Source organism: Dipodomys merriami, unplaced genomic scaffold (assembly GCF_024711535.1).
Source record: "Dipodomys merriami isolate MVZ:Mamm:240054 unplaced genomic scaffold, mDipMer1.0.p SCAF_84, whole genome shotgun sequence".
NCBI lineage: Eukaryota > Metazoa > Chordata > Mammalia > Rodentia > Heteromyidae > Dipodomys > Dipodomys merriami.
Genome location: NW_027206446.1, coordinates 3747786 through 3762612, shown reverse-complemented (window position 1 = coordinate 3762612; position 14827 = coordinate 3747786). Strand labels below are relative to the sequence as shown.

General features: G+C 46.4%; 1 protein-coding gene and 1 long non-coding RNA gene across 2 annotated transcripts in view; both read right to left on the bottom strand.

The window, feature by feature from the left end:
* The window catches only part of LOC138820143 (uncharacterized), a 46965-nt gene extending 32202 nt beyond the window's left edge, over positions 1–14763 (bottom strand). Inside the window, exon 1 of the long non-coding RNA XR_011369732.1 lies at positions 14712–14763. This is a non-coding gene — a long non-coding RNA (uncharacterized lncRNA). The remainder of the gene's footprint in view (positions 1–14711) is intronic.
* On the bottom strand, positions 2526–9699 carry LOC138820137 (C-type lectin domain family 12 member A-like). The gene is made up of 6 exons (XM_070011850.1): positions 9440–9699; positions 7091–7195; positions 6457–6654; positions 5304–5455; positions 4026–4132; positions 2526–2798 (listed from the first exon to the last, which is right to left on the bottom strand). Exons 1-6 carry the CDS (start codon positions 9528–9530, stop codon positions 2606–2608), a joined length of 846 nt encoding a protein of 281 aa, XP_069867951.1. The 5' UTR covers positions 9531–9699; the 3' UTR covers positions 2526–2605.
* Positions 14764–14827: the final 64 nt, after the last annotated feature.

Sequence of the window (14827 nt, the reverse complement as noted above, 5' to 3'; positions counted from 1 at the left end):
AAACATTTGCATCACCAACCTCTCTTCCTCTTTCTTAGCTCTATATATGGCAACTGCAGAAATTAGGTTTGCTTTCTATCCAGTGATAGCAAGACAACACTTATTCTGCGTAGTTCTGAAATTATTGAGCCTCTGACGAATATGTCTATTTGAATTACAAACAAACTTTCAATTTTTTCCATTCTTATATATTTTTCTCCTCTTTGTGTCTCTCTCTCTGTCTTTATTTCTGCCTATTTCACGGTTAGGATCGCTAATAGCCAATATAGACGGTTGAAAGAAATGATTGATAAACATAATCATTATCTCTTTTTTTGAACTGAATGTATTCATTGTGTTATTTGATGTACAAAGTACACTATTATTCACCAAGAATTTGTTGTCTTCTGACAAACTCTTCCTAGTAGAGAACTTTTTGGCTTTCTTGAAGTGTTATTATAGCCAGGGACCTGCGTCTCACACCTGGAACCCAGCTCTCAGGAGGCTGAGATCTGAGGATGGTAGTGATTTGAACCCAGCCTGGGCAGGAAGGCACATGGGACTAATATGTGTGTGTGTGTGTGTTCATGTGTTTGTGTGTGTGTGTGTGTGTGTGTGTGTGTGTGTGTGTGTTCAGAGAGGCAGAAATCTGGTGACATTGTTTTGATTCCATTTTGTGATCCAGGATCCTTCCAACTGCAGGAAAGGATCTGAAGGAAAGTAATTTTTTACCACATGCTATCATCTGGAACGTTAAAGTTGACCTCCATGCTCAGATCTCAACTTCCTGAGCAGCTGGGATTACAGGTGTGACCACCAGCCCCTGGCCAGATAATTTTTTTGGCCTGATTAATTCCATGAAGGAAGACTGACGCAGCAGGTGTGTTTAAATAGCCCCACGATCACCCTGGGGAAAACATCGTTAAAAACCAGACTTGGAAAACAGAAACCAGACAGCAGACGGACCATCTGATCCACTGTTACATAGCTTGTGCTGCGTTGCCTAGGAAATGATCCCAGCCCATAGGGGTAAAACCATGGGGACTTTCCACATGTTTAAGAACCCAACATGCTCTGTGCACCAAATTCTGTGTGGCCGGGGACCAGTGACTCTTGCCCAAAACTCCAGCTACTCAGGAGCCTGAGATCTGAGGCTTAGACTTCAAAGTTGGCTGGGGCAGGAAAGCGCATGCGACTCCTATCTCCAGGGAACCACCCAAAACACCAACAAGCCAGAAGTGGAGCTGTGGCCCAAGTTCAGAGTGTGAGCCATGGGAAAAATGGCTGAGGGACGGGGCCAGGCCCTGAGTTCAAGCTCTGGGACTGACACAAAAACAACGATCTCTGCCCAGAGCTCTGTATAACACCATTCACAGGATTGCTTTAAGACAGTTATTTTCAAAAGTGCATTACTGCTCTGTGTGTGTGTGTGTGTGTGTGTGTGTGTGTGTGTGTCTGTGTGTGTATGTGGTGTGTGTGTGGTATGTGGTGTGTGTGTGTGTGTGTGTGTGTGTGTGTGTGTATATGCTGGTCCTGTGTCCTGAACTCAGGGCTCAGGCGCTGTTCCTGAGCTCTTTGGCTCAAGGCTAGCGCTCCACCACGTTGGGTCACAGCTCCATTTCTGGTTTTCCGGTGTTTCTTTGGAGATAACACTGTGTGGCGGTATTTGCCATAGGACAGAGGTTCTGGATCTTCCCTGAATGACCTCTTTACCCATTTGTTGTTGGCACACATGTCTCTGAAGTTCTTCTTGGACATTTTGCTGCTTATAAACTCAAATAAAGACAGAGAGAGAGAATCCCAAAGACACTTGTAAGCCTTCAGCGTCATGACCGTCAAAGCTGCTTGGTACAAGGAATACTAAAAAAGACCCAAGGGGAACCGGAGGCACGGCTGGCGTGGTAGAACACCAACTGTGAAGAAACAGAGCTGACAGGAGCACTAGGGTCCTAGTCAAGTGCAGTGACTCACGCCTGACATCCCAGCCTCTCAGGAGGCTGAGGTCTGAGGATCATAGTTGGAGGCCAGCCTGGACAGGAAAGTCCTTGAGACTCCGACCTCCAATGAACCACCTCAGATCAGAAGTGGAGCTGCGGCTCAACGTGGCAGAGCGCCAGCCGTGAGTGACAGAGCTCAGGGACAGTGCCCAGGCCCTAAGATCATGCTCCACGGCCACCACCAATAAATACAGCGGAAGACAATTCTAGATTTCAGAAGAAACACTGTCCTGATGCTGAACAGAGTATGCACTGCTGCTCAAGGTTCAGCCATGACCGACTTGCTTTTCTATGTGCAGGTCCTGGGGCTTGAACTCAGGGCCTCGCTCCTGAGCTCCTGTTTGCTGGTTCATTGGACATCAGATCCTCACCACCTGTCCCACTGGGACTGACCTGGAACTTCACCCTCACATCTCAGCCTCCTGAGTAGCTGGGATTACAGGAGTGAGCCACTGGTGCCTGGCAAGGAGTTAGCTTCCTACCCTCAGCAGATGAGGAGCAAGATAAATACCACAAGATCCAAAAGTTCAGAGAGGCAGAAATCTGGTCATCGTTTTTTTTTTATTCCATTTGTGTGAGCCGGGAGACACACGCTGACATGTAGATCCTTCCCAGTGCAGGACAGCATCTCAAGCCAAGGACTCCTTTACCAAGTACAGCCTTTCATCTTGAATTTTAACTAGCACACTTTCTACCTGCACTGGACCAGCCATTTTCTCACATATTGCATATTTCTGTTCAGAACAGAGAGTATAATCAATATATCCTCTGCTCAAATATCCACAATACCGTTTATTTAAGTCAGTCAGGTTACTTTTCAACCTAAAAGAAGAAAAACAGGAAAATACTTAGAAAGTCAAGCACTAGAAATACACACACATGAAAATACTGACTGACAGTACGGCTCCTAAGGTCTGCGTTGTCGAAGGAAAATTCAGAGTTCATATGGAGATGCTTGATTGTCAAGGGGTCTCAATTCAGCTTCTCAGCTTATGAGCACAGCGCATGTGGATCATGTCCAACCTCTCATCCTTCCCCAATGTCCCCCCCCTCGCCCCCTTCTCACGTTCTTGGTTCACATCCTCACATATACAGGTTAAATATTATGTTGGGCGCCGTCCTGAGCTTTTGTGCTACTCAGGAAACTGAGATCTGAGGATCAGGGTTCAAAATCACCCAAGCAGGAAAGTCCATGAGTCTCTTATGTCTAAATATATCAAGCCAAAAAGTTAGACGTGGAGCTGTGGCTCACGTGGTAGAGCACTAGCCTTGAGCCAAAAAGCCCAGGGCAGTGCCCAGGCCCTGAGTTGAAGCCCCAGGAAAAAGCACACAAAGAAAAGAACGTCTATAGTTTATGGCTACTTGACAAATAAGGATATCTGTGAATGTGTGTGTGTGTGTGTGTGTGTGTGTGTGTGTGTGTGTGTGTGTGTGTGTTGGTACTGGATCTTAAACTTAGGGCCTGGACACTACATCAGAGATTTTGAGCTAAAGGCTGGTGCTCTACCACTTGAGCCACAGCTCCTCTTCTTGCATTTTCTGGTCTTCAATTGAAAATAAGTGTCTCATGAACTTTTAGGTCACAGCTGACTTCAAACCATGATCCTCATAGCTCAATTTCCTGAGTAGCTGGGATTACAGGTGTGAACCACCAGCACCTGGCTAGGTGAACATTTTTTTACCTGATTGAATCCATTAAAGAAACCTGACCCAGGGGCTGGGAAGGTGGCTCAGTGGTAGAGCGCTTGCCTTGCATGCCTGAGGCCCTGGGTTCGATGCCTCAGCACCACATGAGAAAAAAGAAAAAAGCGGGAAGTGGCGCTGTGGCTCAAGTGGTAGAGCGCCAGCCTTGAGCTGAAGAGCTGAGGAACAGCGCCCAGGCCCTGAGTTCAGGCCCCACAACCAGGCCCTCCCCCCCCAAAAAAGAAGAGTATAAAGAAGCCTGACCCAGCCGGTATGTTTGGGTTATTTCCACAATCCACAATCGTTGTGAGGAAAACATAGTTAAAAAATAGACTGAAAACAATAAAAGAAAAAATAGAAACTCACCAGATATCAGACATGATACTGTCATCCACTTTCACATAGTCGTTTCTGAGAGCTTGTCTAGGAGATGCTCCAATCCAATAGTTGTACACCAAGGACTTTACAAAATCCTAAGAAACAAAGATGCTTTGTGTACAAAGTTATCCCTGGCTGGGTATAGTGGCTCACGCCTGTCATCCCAGCTACTCAGGAGGCTGAGATCTGAGGCTCATGATTCAAAGCCAGCCAGGACAGGGAAGTCCATGAGACTCTTATCTCCAGGAAACCACCAAAAAAACACAAAAAAAAACAGAAGTGGAGAAAGCTCCAGGACAGCGCCCAGGCCCTGAGTTCAAGTCCTTGGACTTGCACAAAAAATAAATATCTCTGTACATACTTATGCATATCAACATTCAAATGATTGTTTGTCACAGTGTTTTCAAAATTGCATAACTACTGGATGTGTGTGTGTGTGTGTGTGTGTGTGTGTGTGTGTGTGTGTGTGTGTGTGCATGTGAGCTCAAGGTTCTGATTTCAAGCCCCAGGTCTGGTATACACAAAAAAAGAAAGGAAAAGCAAGGAAGCAATTGAGAGAGAAAGAGAGAGACAGAGAGACAGAGAGACAGAGACAGAGACAGAGACAGAGAAGACAGACACAGAGAGACAGAGAGACAGAGACAGAGACAGACAGAGACAGAGACAGAGACAGAGACAGACAGACAGATAGACTTAGAGAGAGAATGATAGAGAAGGATCCAGAGAAAGAGAGAGAGAGAGAGAGAGAGAGAGAGAGAGAGCAATATGCAGTCCAGTAAAGTGGGCACAGGTCAGCGTAAGAGGGATCTCAGAAGCCATCCAAAATGTTATAACCCAAAGGCCTCATATTTGGATCTTATTCCTCCTAACTATATTTTGTTGAGTCAGAAACTATCAGTGAGCCCCGGGAGACAGACCCAACGGGAAAGACACAACACATTTCTCTCTTCTAGAAAGGATGAAGGAACTTCTGTCATGGGGCTTGAACTCAGGGCCCTGGGCGTTGGCCTGGAGCTTCTTTTGCTCAAGTTGCGTGCTCTACCACCCCAACCACAGCGACACTCCTGGTCTTTTTGAGTGGTTTGTTGGAGATGAGAGTGTCACGGAGTTTGCTGCCTGGGCCGGCTTCAAACCATGATCCTCAGGTCTCACCCTCCTGAGTAGCTGGGATGACAGGCAGGAGCCACAGTGCTCAGCTACCTCTTCTTGTTCTGTGAAATGAAATGCTATTTCCTTTCTCACTAAAAAAAAGACTGGGAGACGTACCCGTGCATCCTTGTTGTTAATCATCAGCAGGCTGGCATTGTGGTGAGCACATGACTTTTGGCTATTTTTCCACGTGTCATAAGTATGATACAGACGATAACATCGATTTGCATGCCATATCCAATCCTGTGGACAAGGTTTACATTTGTGCCCTGGAAGGAAAGCGTCCTTTTATTGAATAGATCTTCAGCCCTCTTGCTATTTCCTGTCATCTCTATGGGACATGGACCAACTTTACTGCGTTTTCATCTGGTAATATTTAAGTTTGTTTTGTGTCAGTTCTGGGGCTTGTACTTGGGATCTCCTGCTCTTCCTTAGCTTTTTCACTCAAAGCTGATCCTCTCCCATTTGAGCCTCAACTCCACTTCTGGATTTTTGCTGGTTCACTGGAGAGAAGAGTTTCACAGACTTTCCTGCATGGGCTGGCTTTGAACCAGGATCCTCAGAACTCAAGCTCTTCAGTAGCTAGGATGACAGGCGTGAGCCACCAGTGCCCGGCTTTTACTGGCTGAAATTTTGAACTGAGACCATCTGTAGAGAAGTGTGTTTTCTTATCATTAACTGATCTTGATAGTAAATTGAGATTTTACATAATCTCTACAATAATAAAAATATTTTAGTTGAGATTAGAGAAATTGATTTATTTTAGTAAAGCTGCAGATTAAAGAAAACATATACTGTCTTACTATTCTTATGTAACCATTAAACCTGGGTAATTTGATTTTGCATAGTTACGATTATTTTCTGATTTTCTTCTAACTGTATAGAGCTGTCAACAAAGCAGTGCCATGGACTCTGCTTAATTCCTGTACTACTCAATGGTTCTAGCCAGCACCAGTGGTGCCTGCCTGGAATCCCAGCTGCTCAGGAGGCTGAGATCTGATGATTAGGCAGCCTGGGCTGGAAAATCGGGGAGACTTTTATCTTCCATTATCCAGCAACAAGGCAGAAGTGATGCTGTGTGTGTGGCTCAACTAGCTGAGCTCCATGCAGCCTGGAGCAAAAAGAGCCAAGAGACACAGCCCAGGCCCTGAGTTCAAGCCCAAAGACACACACACACACACACACACACACACACACACACACACACACACACACACGGTAGCTTTAGTTCCTGGTCTCATACGCAGCCCTCAGGGTAATACAGAATTACCTCGCTCTTTTTCCTGTAGCTCACGACACAGCCTGGTGGCCAGGGTTTGCAATGTGATAGATTGGTTCTGGATCTTCTCAGCGAGGTTCTGGATCTTCTCATAGAGGTTCTGGATCTTCTCAGAACTGTTGACATTCCCAATTTGGTGTAGGCACATGTTTCTCTGAAGTTCTTCTTGGACATTTTGCAGTTTATAAACTCAAATCCAGACAGAGAGAAAGAGAATTATAAAAGACACATGGAAACCTTCACTATCATGGTCTTAGGAGTTGTTTTGTACAAAGAATACTAAAAATACACCCAAGGGAAGCAGGAGGCGTGGCTCACGTGGTAGAACACCAACTGTGAGGACAAACAGCTGGGCAGGAGCGCTAGGCTCTGAGCCAGGGGACAGTGGCTCCTGCCTGTCATCCCAGCCGCTCAGGAGGCTGAGATCTGAGGGTCCCAGTTGGAAGCCAGCCTGGGAAGGAAAGTCCCTGAGACTCTCATCTCCAACGAACCAGCAAAAAGTCAGAAGTGGAGCTGTGGCTAAAGCGGTAGAGCGCCAGTCTTGAGTGGGAAGCTCAGGGACAGGGCCCAGGTCCTGAGTTCAAGCCCCAGACCCAGTAACATAAACAAAAGGAGTGATACATACTCATGATCCACAAGATTCTCAGTCCAATGAAGAGGAGTAGGAGGAGCAGGAGAGTCACACGCAAAGCTGTTCTAACCCACACGGGGGAAGGATCAGCCCGATTCGCTGTGGAACACAAAAGCAACAACGTTCTCAAAACGGCATTCCCTTCCACTCATCCGTACAAGGCCATTCATTCCTCCATTTCCCCTTCCATTATTCCTGCTATGCAACTTGAAAAAGAATTTAATGTGTTACCCACTCTGAGACAAGAAAAATAAATCCCTGGCCAATCGGCAGTGTGCTCATAACATGACCTGGTGAATTGAAACCCTTTGTACAACTACTGAAAGATACAGGAGTAAAGAAAGCAGCCAGGACTTAGCTGTTCACACCTTTAATCCCAGCCATTCAGGAGGCTGAGAACTGAGGATCATGGTTCAAAGCCAGCCTGGGCAGGAAAGACCATGAACCTCTTATCTCCTATGAACCACCAGAAAAAAGCTGGAAGTGGCGCTGTGGCTCATGTGGAAGAACACCAGCCTGGAGCACAAAAGCTCAGGGGCTGCATTCAGGCCTTGAGTTCAAGCCCTAGCACTGGCACAAAAATACAAATAAAAGATGAAGGAAAAAATCCCATCCTTGTTTTCTTGACATGAATGTCCATTCTCTCTGTAGTTCCTCTGAACGTGATTGTAGAATTCATGAATACACAAAGCCAGGTTGGAAGCATGATGTAGCTATACAAAGAAATGGGTTTCAAGTCAATAAGGCAAGGTTGTGAGTCTACTGTATCTTAGAAAACCAACTCTTTGGGCAAAACCAAACCTTGGTCATTTGTAACACTGAACGCTGTTGCACTAGATTGTTAGCAACTCAAAAGGGGAACTAGAAACTCCTATGGAGACGCTGGTTTTCAGGCTGCAGGGGCAGGGCAAGCGATGCGGGGTGAAGTTCACTGGAATTTGGCCTTAACATGTGGGAAGAGGTGAACAAAGAACTTCCCCTGGAGACGCAAATAAGCCAATACAATACCAAAACCCTTAGAAGCAGGGTGCTGGTGACTCAGGCAGTGAACCCCAGTCCCAGGAAGCAGAGATCAGAGGACTGAGCATCGAATCCAGTAGGAGCAGCAAAGTCCATGAGTCTGAACTCCAAGGAAGCACCAGAAAACCAGCAGTTGTGCTGTGGCTCATGCGGCAGAGCGCCAGCCTTGAGCTCCGAGCTCAGGGACAGCGCCCAGGCCCTGAGTTCAATACTGAGCCTGACCACAAAGAATGAGGAAGGAAACAAAAGCACTGGAAGCCCGGCGCTCACGCTTCTGTTTCGCTTTGTTGCTTGGCTGGTTTTGTGCCAGAGCTCGGGCTTGAACTCCAGACCGGGTGCTGTCCCCAACAGTTCTGTGCTTAACACTGGTCTTCTCCCTCTGGAGTCTCAGCTCTACCTGCAGCCTTCGGGTGGTTCACTGGACATGAGTCTCCCAGACTTTGCTGCCCTAAGTTGGCTGAGAACCATGATCCTGTCATCAGCCACTCCGGAGGCTGAGATCTGAGGATGGTGATACAGAGCCAGCCGGACAGGAAGGTTCATGAGACTTTGTATTTCCAATGAACCAGCAACATGGTGGAGATGGAGCTGTGGATCCAATGGTAGAGTGCCAGCCTCGAGCAAATCTCAAGCGAGAGTTCTAGCGCATGTGTAAAAGCCCCGGTACTGACATGCATGAGGGTAACATGAATCAGCACTGCACAGAACACTGTAGGGGCTAAAATGCCAAATCTCTCTGCGTCTCTTTGTCCTTGTCACTCTGTCTCTGTCCCTCTGTCTGTCTGCCTCTGAGACCCTCTGTCCATCTCTCTTTGGATGTCTCTGTCTGTATGTCCCTCTGTCTCTCCTTCTCTGTTCCTGTGTATACTGTCTGCCATGTTCTGTTCCTGTGTCTCTCTCTGCCTCAGTTTCTATCTCTCTGTCCATCTTTGTCTGTGTCCCTGCCTCTGTCTCTCTCTTCCAATCTTTCCAGAATCCCTCTTGTTTCTCCGTTACACAAATAAAATGAAAAGTAAAAGAACAAAACACATTGAAGGATGGCTTTCCTGGAACACCTACCATGTTTGCCACAGAAATGAAACACTTTGTATAATTTCAAAACCCTACTATTCATCTTGATTGTAATATTCAGAAGTAGAACATTAATAAATGGTGGATCGTTGTGCAATTTCAAAAGCCAGGGCTTGCAACAGAAGATAGAAGCATTTATGGAGGTCATTGGTGATTGGAATTGAATATTCACTTATCCAGTCCGTGTGTCCCAAGATGTAAGTCTCGTTTTCACTACTGACCTTGCCACACGCTCAAGTTCAACAGGCTTACCTTTTGTCTCCATGTTCTCAAACTCCGGAATCTTCTCTCTGTTCCTGGTATCATGGAAGGTTAGACCGGCGGAAGTGACTTCTTCAGACATGGAGGGAGGTGGAAAGCAGGTGGAATGAAATGCTGTTGTTAGGAGAAGGCAGGGCTGACTGTTGGACGCTGGACGGAAGGTGGACGCTGAGGCTTTGGGATCATCAGCAGCAGCCGCCCTTCCCCAGCTGACCCTGTGTCTAACCCAGCCGAGCCGATCCACTCCTCATTGTTGGTCTCCGGCAGGATTGCGTGTCTGTGACATAAGGAAACATTTGCATCACCAACCTCTCTTCCTCTTTCTAAGCTCTATATATGGCAACTGCAGAAATTAGGTTTGCTTTCTATCCAGTGATAGCAAGACAACACTTATTCTGCGTAGTTCTGAAATTATTGAGCCTCTGACGAATACGTCTATTTGAATTACAAACAAACTTTCAATTTTTTCCATTCTTATATATTTTTCTCCTCTTTGTGTCTCTCTCTGTCTTTATTTCTGCCTATTTCACGGTTAGGATTGCTAATAGCCAATATAGACGGTTGAAAGAAATGATCGATAAACATAATCATTATCTCTTTTCCTGAACTGAAAGTATTCATTGTGTTATTTGATGTACAAAGTACACTATTATTCAACAAGAATTTGTTGTCTTCTGACAAACTCTTCCTAGTAGAGAACTTTTTGGCTTTCTTGAAGTGTTATTATAGCCAGGGACCTGCGTCTCACACCTGGAACCCAGCTCTCAGGAGGCTGAGATCTGAGGATGGTGGTGATTTGAAGCCAGCCTGGGCATGAAGGTACATGGGACTAATATATGTGTGTGTGTGTGTGTGTGTGTGTGTGTGTGTGTTTGTGTGTGTGTGTGTGTATGTGTGTGTGTGTTCAGAGAGGCAGAAATCTGGTGACATTGTTTTGATTCCATTTTGTGATCCAGGATCCTTCCAACTGCAGGAAAGGATCTGAAGGAAAGTAATTTTTACCACATGCTATCATCTGGAACGTTAACGTTGACCTCCATGCTCAGATCTCAACTTCCTGAGCAGCTGGGATTACAGGTGTGACCACCAGCCCCTGGCCAGATAATTTTTTTGGCCTGATTAATTCCATGAAGGAAGACTGATGCAGCAGGTGTGTTTAAATAGTCCCACGATCTATAATCACCCTGGGGAAAACATCGTTAAAAACCAGACTTGGAAAACAGAAACCAGATAGCAGACGGGCCATCTGATCCATTGTTACATAGCTTGTGCTGCGTTGCCTAGGAGATGATCCCAGCCCATAGGGGGAAAACCATAGGGACTTTCCACAAGCTTAAGAACCCAACATGCTCTGTGCACCAAATTCTGTGTGGCCGGGGACCAGTGACTCTCGCCCGAAACGCCAGCTACTCAGGAGCCTGAGATCTGAGGCTTAGACTTCAAAGTTGGCTGGGGCAGGAAAGCGCATGCGACTCCTATCTCCAGGGATCCACCCAAAACACCAACAAGCCAGAAGTGGAGCTGTGGCCCAAGTTCAGAGTGTGAGCCTTGGGAAAAATGGCTGAGGGACGGGGCCAGGTCCTGAATTCAAGACCTGGGACTGACACAAAAACAATGATCTCTGCCCAGAGCTCTGTATAACACCATTCACAGTATTGCTTTAAGACAGTTATTTTCAAAAGTGCACTACTGCTCTGTGTGTGTGTGGTGTGTGTGTCTGTGTGTGTCTGTGGTGTGTGTGTGGTATGTGTGTGTGTGTGTGTGTGTGTGTGTGTGTGTGTGTGTGTGTGTGTGTGTATGCTGGTCCTATGTCCTGAACTCAGGGCTAGGGCGCTGTTCCTGAGCTCTTTGACTCAAGGCTAGCGCTCCACCACGTTGGGTCACAGCTCCATTTCTGGTTTTCCGGTGGTTCTTTGGAGGTGACACTAGGTGGCGGTATTTGCCATAGGACAGAGGTTCTGGATCTTCTCTGAATGACCTCTTTACCCATTTGTTGTTGGCACACATGTCTCTGAAGTTCTTCTTGGACATTTTGCTGCTTATAAACTCAAAGCAAGACAGAGAGAGAGAATCCCAAAGACACTTGTAAGCCTTCAGCGTCATGACCGTCAAAGCTGTTTGGTACAAGGAATACTAAAACGACCCAAGGGGAACCGGAGGCACGGCTGGCCTGGTAGAACTCCAACTGTGAAGAACAGAGCTGACAGGAGCACTAGGGTCCCAGTCAAGTGCAGTGACTCACGCCTGACAACCCAGCCTCTCAGGAGGCTGAGGTCTGAGGATCATAGTTGGAGGCCAGCCTGGACAGGAAAGTCCTTGAGACTCTGACCTCCAATGAACCACCTCAGATCAGAAGTGGAGCTGTGGCTCAACGTGGCAGAGCGCCAGCCGTGAGTGACAGAGCTCAGGGACAGTGCCCAGGCCCTGAGTTCATGCTCCATGGCCAACGACAATAAATACAGCGGAAGACAATTCTAGATTTCAGAAGAAACACTGTCCTGATGCTGAGCAGAAGATGCAATGCTGTTCAAGGTTCAGCCATGACTGACTTGCTTTTCTATGTGCAGGTCCTGGGGCTTGAACTCAGGGCCTAGCTCCTGAGCTCCTGTTTGCTGGTTCATTGGACATCAGATCCTCACCACCTGTCCCACTGGGACTGACCTGGAACTTCACCCTCACATCTCAGCCTCCTGAGTCGCTGGGATGACAGGAGTGAGCCACTGGTGCCTGGCAAGGAGTTAGCTTCTTACCCTCAGCAGATGAGGAGCAAGATAAATACCACAAGATCCAAATGTGCAGAGAGGCAGAAATCTGGTCATCGTTTTTTTATTCCATTTGTGTGATCCAGGAGACACACGCTGACATCTAGATCCTTCCCAGTGCAGGACAGCATCTCAAGCCAAGGACTTTATGACCAAGTACAAGATTTCATCGTGAACTTTAACCTAGCACACTTTCTACCCACACCGGATCAGCCATTTTCTCACAAATTGCATATCTGGATGCCAAACAACTATCATACAAAATGCGCATGTCTTCTGTCATAAATGCACAATACATTCCATTTAAAGCACTGGGCTTGTTTTTCAACCTGAAGAGGAAAACCAGGAAAGTACTTAATAGCTCACATATTTGAAGTAGACACACACACACATGACCTGTGCTACCTGACAGTATGGCTCCAACAGTCAGCATTTCCTAAGGAAAGTAAGAGCCCTTGGTGGTGCAGGGGATTTCCCTTCAGACTGTCAGGCTCTGACGCCATGCATGCGGATCACCTCACCCCTCATCCTTCCCCCCATGTCTCCCCCCTAACTCTCATGGTCTCTGTTTCCATTTTCACAGGTGGACGTTGACTCTTAGGATGGCGCCGTCCTGAGCTTTTGTGTTACTCAGGGAACTGAGACCTGAGGACCTGGGTTCAAAGTCACCCAGCAGCAGAGGCCATGAGACTTTTACATCTAATGAAATCAAGCCAAGAAGCCAAGCTGTGGCTCCCGTGGTAGAGCACTAGCCTGGAGATAAAAAGCCTAGGACAGCACCAGGCCCTGCGGCCAAGCCCCAAGAAAGCCATAGAAAGAAAAGAAAGTCGGCATGATGACTGGACAAAATCAGGGCGTCTGTGATTGCTATGTGTGCATTTGTACTGGGTGTTGAAGTTGGGGCCTGGACACTAGAGCAGGACTTTTGCTGAAGGCTAGAGCTCCACCACTTGAGCCTCGGCTCCACTTGTAGCATTTTTGTGGTAGTTAATTGGAGATGAGTATCTCATGGACTTTTATATCACTTCTGGTTTGAACCATAATCCTCAGACCTCAGCTTCCTGACTAGCTGGGATTACAGGCGTGACCACCAGCCCCTGGCTATGGGAATATTTTATGCATGATTAAATCTAATACAGAGGCCTGACACGGCAGGTGTGTTTGAGGGTATGTCACCAGTCTACAATTGTCCTGAGGAAAACATAGATTAAAAATGGACTTAAAACAATAAGAGAAAAAATAGAAACTTACCAAATAGAAGAAGCAACACTCTGATCCACTGTTATATTATATGTGCTATATTTTCTAGGAGATGCTCCAAGCCAATAGCCAAATAATTGCCAGGATTTTACAAACTCCTAAGAAACAAAGATGCTCTGTGCACAAAGTTATCTCTGCCTGGTACTAGTGACTCACCTGTAATTCTACCTCCTCTAGAGTCTGAGATCTGAGCATCTCGATTCAAAGCTAGCCAGGGTGGGAAATCCATGAGACTCTTTACTCCGGGAACCACCAAAACCCACCAACAAGCCAGAAGTGGAGCTGTGGCTCAAGCTGCAGACTGTGATCATGGAGGGAAAAAGCTCAGGACAGTGCCCAGGCCCCGTTTTCAAGCCCTAGGACTGGCACAGAAAATAATTATTTCTGTACATATTTCTGCTCTTCAAACTGTTTTCAAACAGCATTTTCAAAATTGCTTTAGCATGTGTTTGTGTGTGTGTGTGCGTGCACACGCAAGTACACGGGTGTGGCTTCAAGTGGTACTCAAGGCCCTGGGTTCAATGACCAGATCTGGCATGAAAACAAGAAAAAGAAAAGAAGCAAGGAAGGAAAGAAGGAAAGAAGGAAAGAGCATACAGGACAACAAATCAATGTACTAAACAAACTGTACAACTTGGTGGGGGGGAGGATGGGAAGGGATGGGAAGGGGAAACAAAGGAGGAGGCTATAATGCTTGATAAGAAATGTACTCACTATCTTGCCCATGTAATTGTGACCCCTCTGTACAGTATTTTCACACACACAAAAAACAATGTACTGAAGTCAGAACAGGTCATTATGTAAGCCATAGATCTCTTATTTTGTTCCTTTTTTCTAACTGAACTATATTTTGTGGACTCTGTAACTATCAGTGAACCAGGTGAGTAAGATCCAATGACAATCAAACAACACAATATTTCCCTTCTTCTAGAAAGGATGAGAGAACTTTTCACACCTGGATCTTGAACTCAGGGCCTGGGCACTGTCCCTGAGCTTCTTTTTCTCAAGGCTGGTGCTCTACCACGTGAGCCACAGCACCACCTCCAGTTTTCTGGTGGTTCATTGGGAATCAGAGTCTCATGGACTTTCTGCACAGGATGCTCTGAATCTCACTCCTTGGATCTCAGCCTCCTGGGTAGATGGATGACAGGCATGAGCCACCAGTGATTAGCACACTCTTCTTAGTCTATCACAGGAAATGTGATTTCCTTTCTTACGGGAGGAGAGACTGGGAGACCTACCAGTGCATCCTTGTTGTTAATCTTCAGCAGGCTGGCATTGTGTTGAGCACAGGACTTTTCGCTGTTTTGCCACGTGGTATAAATATGATATGGAATATAACATCTATTTTTATGCC